This window comes from Nematolebias whitei, chromosome 12 (assembly GCF_014905685.2).
Source record: "Nematolebias whitei isolate Nwh7 chromosome 12, NemWhi1, whole genome shotgun sequence".
Lineage (NCBI taxonomy): Eukaryota > Metazoa > Chordata > Actinopteri > Cyprinodontiformes > Rivulidae > Nematolebias > Nematolebias whitei.
The window spans coordinates 48,504,553-48,511,358 of NC_056509.1; the positions used below are offsets into that span (position 1 = coordinate 48,504,553).

At 48.7% G+C, this 6,806-nt stretch overlaps 1 protein-coding gene across 1 annotated transcript in view; it reads right to left on the bottom strand.

The window, feature by feature from the left end:
• The window catches only part of senp6a (SUMO specific peptidase 6a), a gene marked incomplete in the record, with an annotated part of 27,391 nt that extends 26,503 nt beyond the window's left edge, over positions 1 to 888 (bottom strand). Inside the window, 1 exon segment of the mRNA XM_037685678.1 lies at positions 744 to 888. Coding sequence (XP_037541606.1) covers positions 744 to 774 — 31 coding nt within the window.
• Positions 889 to 6,806: the final 5,918 nt, after the last annotated feature.

Genomic DNA, 6,806 nt, shown 5'->3' on the forward strand with positions numbered 1-6,806 from the left:
CGGAGGTTCTGATGGGTCAGATGGACTCGGAGGTTCTGATGGGTCAGTCGGACTCGGAGGTTCTGATGGGTCAGATGGACTCGGAGGTTCTGCTCTGTAAAAAGAACCCAGAAGACCTTCAGCCCTGGTCTCGGACTGCCGCAGCCTCTGAGCAGGGCAGCGTCAGGTCCTCCTCTCGGTGGTAAAGCTGCTTGTTGATGTTGTTGTTGTTGTTTACTTGTTTGTGAGCTGACAGCGTGTAAACATCAGCTCAGTGCAGCAGAACAATGAGCGTGTTTACATCTGAAGCTAACTCGTTAGCATGCTAATTAGCACGGAGCAGCTTCAGGCGGTCCCTTCTAACAATCCGTGTTTGTTTGTTTGTTTGTTGTTGTTGTTGTTGTTGTTTATTTGCTCGCATCTGTCTGTGCTCACAACATGCTGTGGACGCTAACAGCCCACAGACACAGGAAGGCCTGGCTCTGCAGCGGCTACATCCAGCTCCATTAGCCCTAACGGCGGAGCTCGCGCCACTTCTGACCAGAACCGGGTCAGACCCCACCGAACCGGACCGAGCCGCCGCGGTCTGCTCCTCCACTCCAGGCCCAGGCATGAGGCACCGCCACCGGCCTGACGGGGCTGCCATCTCCCCGCCGGGGTGAGGATGAGCGACTGGGAGCCAGCGGAGCCAGAACCTGCACGAACCCCGAGCCGGACCCCGGAGGCAGCGTGCGGGTCAGACGGAACCGAGTGTCACGGCTTACCTTGGAGGAAAAAGCTTCTGTTATGGGCCATGTTTATGCCATGATCCGGTTCGTGTGACACCGCTGCGCATCCACGGATCAGGCCAGCAGGTCGGCCGTTTAAAGCCGAGGAGCTGCTCCAAACCGGAAATTCGCACCGTTAACGGAAGTGACGACACTACACTTCAAAAATAAAAACATAACTGAGATAACGCCAATTTGTTATTTTCTGTCTGTGGTTTTTCTGACATAAAACAAGGACACTGTTGTTTAAATCAATGTAGAAGAAACTGTTGAGGATTTAAAAAACATCCGGTCCTTTAAGCTCAGAGTCCTCCATTAAAGTCCCAGACGTCACGTCCCAGTTCGCTTGTAATCTCGATAAAAACTGCAACAGAGTTCAGCCAGGTCCCTATGGACGGTTTCTTTGTGTTGAAATGTTTCGTCTTTCATCCAAAGACTTCATCAAAACATAAAAGTTCATGCTCAATAATCCGTCTTGAATAAAAGACAAAACATTTCAACACAAAGAAACTGTCCAGGGGACCTGACTGAACTTTGTTGCATTTTTACTTGGATTGTTGAGCATGAACTTTGATGTTTTCAACCATTTTGGCACAACTGTCTCAGAAGAGTAAACCGGGGAGAGGGCGGACTCCAGAAACCATCTTCTTATGGGACTGAATTTGTTGCGGCTTCTCGGATTGATGAAGTCCTTTGGATGAAAGACGAATGGTCTCAACACCCTAACCGTAACCGGATCAGTTTTTACTGTGAGCATAGCAAGACTTCAAGGCAAACACAACGGGATCTGAATAAAATATTATATTTATTCATATACTGTGCTGGTTCTGGAGTCTTTAAAATGGAGGATGGGATCGGCTACGCAAATCGGAGATCACAAAAATGAGTGTTGCTTCGATGTGTAACTTCGCTAAAACAATGTATGACTCCATCGTTTTCTCCGGCCCCCTCCACAACCTGTCCAGCGATGACATGTTTAGCCGTATGTCAGCAATCAACTGCTGGGCATCCAGGTGGTGCTCTGAAAACAACATAGGATTTGTAGACAACTGGAGTGCATTCTGGGGAAAACCCAGTCTGATGTGGAGAGATGGAATTCATCCCACCTTAAATGGAGCAGCACTTCTCTCTAAAAACTTAGCTAATCCATTTGGACATCTGGATTATGGAGGCTGTATAGAGGCTGTATAGAGGCTGGCGGATCGTTTGAGCTCAGGAGCTCTGGGTTGCAGTGGACTATGCCAATGGGGTGTCCGCACTATGCTCTGTATCGATGTGGTGCTCCTTGGGGAGCCCGGGACCACCAGGTTGACAAGGAGGGGTGAACCGGCCCAGGTCGGAAACGGAACAGATAAAAAAAAATAAAAAAAAACAGGACCAGCCTATAGATAAATATCTAACATGACAATTAAAGGTCCAGTCTAGGAATCAGTCCAGGAAGAAGAGATGTAGTCTTCCACACTTCTCTGCTGCTTCTCCTCTGTTACCCATCCAAAATCCCATTGAAACAGTACCAAACAGTTCTTCTCTGTAACCCACCCAAAAAAACCATTGAAACAGTGCCACCTTGCCCACAGCTCAAATTAAAGAAACCAAAAATCAGCTCTTCCTCCTTGAATCACCACCTTATCGTGGTGAAGGAGTGTGTGCACCTGAATGATCCTAGGAGCTCTGCTGTCTGGGGCCATTTTGCTTGCCCCTGGTAGGGTCTCCCAAGGCAGATTGGTTATAGGTGACAGGCCAGACAAAGACTGATTCAGAAGACTCTTATGGACAGAAACAAACAAGGAACTCAGTGTCCCTTGCCCAAACGTGGGTTACCAGGGCCCCAACCTGGAGACAGGCCTGGGAGAGAGGCTCATCGGCAAGCGCCTGGTGGCCGGGTCTCTACCCATGGGGCCCAGTCAGGGTCAGCCTGAATGAGCAACATGGCTTTGCCTTCCTGTGGGCCCACCACCTGCAGGAGGGGCCATATGAGTTGGGTGCATGAATCTATGGGCAGTGGCCGAAGGTGGGGACCATGGCGCTCTGACCATGGCTTACCAAAGCTGGCTATTGGGATATGGAAGATGACCTCTCTGGTGGGGAAGGAGCCTGAGCTTTTGCGTGAGGTTGAGAGGTACCAACTAGATATAGTTGGGCTCACCTCGATGCACAGCATGAGCTCTGGAACCGATCTCCTTGAGAGGGTCTGGATCTTATTCCACTCTGGAATTGCCCAGGGTGAGAGGCACCGAGCTGGTGTAGGTCTACATGTAGCCCCCCAACTTGGTGCATGTGTGTTGGAGTTTTCCCTGGTAGATGAGAGGGTAGATTCCCTGTTCCTTTGGGTGGGGGGACGGGCTCTGACTGTTGTTTGTGCCTATGTGCCGAACGGCAGTTTAGAGCATCCGGCCTTCTTGGAGTCCTTGGCAGGGATGCTGGAAGGTGCAACAGCTGGAGACTTCTTTATTCTGCTGGGGGATCAATGCCCACATGGGTAACGACAGTATGACCTGGAGGGGCATGATTGGGAGGAACGGCCTCTCTGAGCGGTGTTCTGTTGTTGGACTTCTGTGTTAGTGTGGCGGACCAGTGACAAGGGGCTCCAGAACAAGTGGCACTGTCCCCCCACTTTTTAAAATATGTGATCCTCTCTCTTTAAAATGTGTGATCCTCTTCCATTAAATATTTTGTTTTGTTTTGTAATTAAACGGCATTATGTATTTCAGTGCTCAAGTTAGGCTGCATAGTTAAAGGCACTTAGATAACTAATATTTTGGCTGAGGGGGGATTGAGTTGGGGTGTAGTTAGTCCAAACAGGCCCTAGGAGCAGCCCTGGTCCTAAGTATCTGTGTTGGGAACATATGCAGCTCAGTAGAACACCTGCAGTCATTAATGTGAAGCTTGTCTGACTTATCTGTGCCTGTTGTTTGTATTTTCAGAGAAACAGAAAGTAAAAAGATTATTTGCAACCAAATGCACGCCTCGACGACGTCTTCATTGTTCGAGTGTGCAACACTAGTCATAGTTTGTCCATCACAAACATCATGTTCAAACATAAGGGTGTCCATAAGTGTACTTGGCACCAGGACACCCTAGGTCGTAGATCGATGATTGACTTTGTAGTCATGTCATCTGATTTGCAGCTGTTTGTTTTGGACATTCGGATGAAGACAGGAAGTGAGCTGTCAACTGATCACCACCTGGTAGTGATTTGGAACAGATGGCGGGGGGAAGATGCTAGAAAGACCCGATAGACCCAAACGTGTAGTGAGGGTTTGCTAGGAATGCCTAGCAGAAGAACTTGTCAGAAAGATCTTCAACTCACACCTCCAGGAGAGCTTTAACCGTATCCCAGCTGAGGCAGGGAACACTGAGTCAGACTAGGCCATGTTCTAGGACTCAGTTGTTGAAGTATCCGCCTTGATCTGTGGCCGCAAGGTTGTCGGTGCTTCTCGCTGGTTGCTAAGGTAGTTAAAAAGCTCTGCGGCAGAAGGGCTCCAGGGGTGGATGAGATTCACCTTGTGTCAGAGATCTGATGGCAGATGATCCTACACACAGACTCAGAAAAGTTTTTAAAATGTTTATTATGTAAATAAACAGTTTCTGGTGTCTCAGGTCCAGGGGCAGAAACTGTATCTTTCTTGTTGTAACGGGACGCTCCAGCGGAGACACAAAGCTGCAGAGACCAAGGGAAATCCAGAGGCGTTGTCGAGGATGAGCAGGGTTCATAAACGGGATCAGAAGAGGAGACAGTACCGATAGGGAGAGGCAAAGGCGAAATCCAAAAACAGGCATAGGTCGTCAACAAGGTCAGAAGGCTGAGGCACAAAAGGGACAGGCAAAAAGTGTGGTCGAGGGAAACAGGCGTGGATTAAGATTAAAGAGCTGTGAACAAAGAGAGTACGCTGGATAACTGTGGCTGGAAGCAAGCAGTTGATCTGGCAATGTAGTGGAAAAAGCAGGAAGTATATATACACCCAGAAACCAGTGGAAACCATCAGCAGCAATCAGAGAGGGAGGTGTGGCATGTAAAGAGGCTGGCAGAAGCAGCAGAGGAAAAACCCAGGAGAGCAGAGAAGAAAAAGTCAAACAGTGAACAGAGTGATGAGAAAAAGAAAAAACAGAGTGTAAACTGTGACACCTTGATTTCCTTAAAGCTCTGGATGTTGTGGGTCTGTCTTGGTTGACACACCTTTGCAACATCGCGTGGACATCGGGGGCAGTGCCACTGGACTGACAGACTGGGGTGGTGGTTCCCCTTTTCAAAAAGGGGGATCGGAGAGTGTGCTCCAATTATAGGGGCATCACTCTTCTTACCCTCCCTGGTAAGGTCTATTCAGGGGTACTGGAAAAGTGAGTCCAATCACTGGTCGAACCTCAGATCCAGGAGGAACAATGTGGGTTCCATCCTGGCCATGGAACACTGGACCAGCTCTTTACCCTCACTAGGGTCCTCGAGAGGTCATGGGAGTTTGCCCATCCAATCTACATGTGTTTTGTGGACTTGGAGAAGGCATTTGTCCGTGTTCTTTGGGGTACACTGTGGGGGGTGCTCCGTGAGTATGGGATTGGGGGCCTGTTGTCATGGGCTGTTCAGTCCCTATACAAGCGTTGTAAGAGTTTGGTCGCATTGCCAGTAGAAAGTCGAACCCCTTCAAGGTGGGAGTTGGACTCTGCCAGGGCTGCCCACTGTCACCAATTCTGTTCATAACTTTTATGGACAGAATTTCTCAGTGCAGCCAGGGGGAGGAGGTATTCCGGTTCAGTGGCCTCAGGATTCCATCTCTGCTCTTTTCAGATTATGTGGTCATGTTGGCGTCATCGTGCCATGATCTTCAGGTCTCACTGAAGAGGTTCACAGCCAAGTGTGTAGCGGCTGGGATGAGAATCCTCACTTCCAAATCTAAGGCCATGGTCCTCAACTGGAAAAGGGTGGATTGCTCTCTTCAGGTCAAGGGTGAGGTTCTGCCTCAAGTGGAAGAGTTCAAGTATCTTGGGGTTTTGTTCATGAGTGAGGGAAGAATGGAGCGTGAGATTGACAGATGGATTGGTGCAGAATCTGCAGTATTGCAGACTCTGTACAGGTCTGTTGTGGGGAAGAGGGAGCTGTGCTGTAAGGCAGAGTTCTCGGTTTACTGGTCAGTCTACGTTCCTACCCTCACCTCTGGTCATGAACTCTGGGTAGTGACTGAAAGAATGAGATTGTGGATACAGGAGGTTGAAATGAGTTTCCTCCACAGGGTAGCTGGACTCTCCCTTAGAGATAGAGTGAGAACTTCAGTTATCTGAGATCGACTCAGAGTAGAAACCGCTACTCCTCCACATCAAGAGGAGCCAGTTGAGGTGGTTTGGGCATCTGCTAAGGATGCCCACTGGGCACCTCCCTAGGGAGATGCTTCGGGCATGTCCGACTGGGAGGAGACCCCGGGAAGACCCAGGGCATGCTGGAGAGACTATGTCTCTCAGTTGTCCTGGGAACGCCTTGGAATCATCCCAGAAGAGCTGGAAGAGGTGGCTGTAGAAAGAGATGTCTGGGCTTCTCTGCTCAAGGTGTTGCCCCCGTGACCTGACTTGGGAACAAGTGGAAGATAATCAGAGTCAGAGTCAGAGTTTCTTTATTGTCATTCGCACCTCATGTGGTACATGTGGTGGAGCAAAATTATGTACACAAGGTCCCAGTTACATCCAACAATAAAATGTATAAGAAAAACAGTACTAACATCTAAGATATGAACTAAGAAAAACATCAACTAAATATACACTAAGCACTCATAACATAAAACATTGAACATCAGCACAAACATGAACATGAGTCTGTGAGCAGATGTGCACTCATGAACACATCAACATTGAAACAGATCAGCAGCAACATGAAACTGATCAGCAGCAACATGAAACTGATCAGCAGCAACATGAAACAGATCAGCAGCAACATGATGTGGTTTTTCACAGTGATTATTCTAGTTAGATATTCATGAGTCTAACAGCCTCAGGGTAGAAGCTGTTCCTCAGTCTAGTGGTTCTACACTTAATGCTCCTTAACCTCCTTCCTGAGGGGAGTGGGGCAAAAAGTGT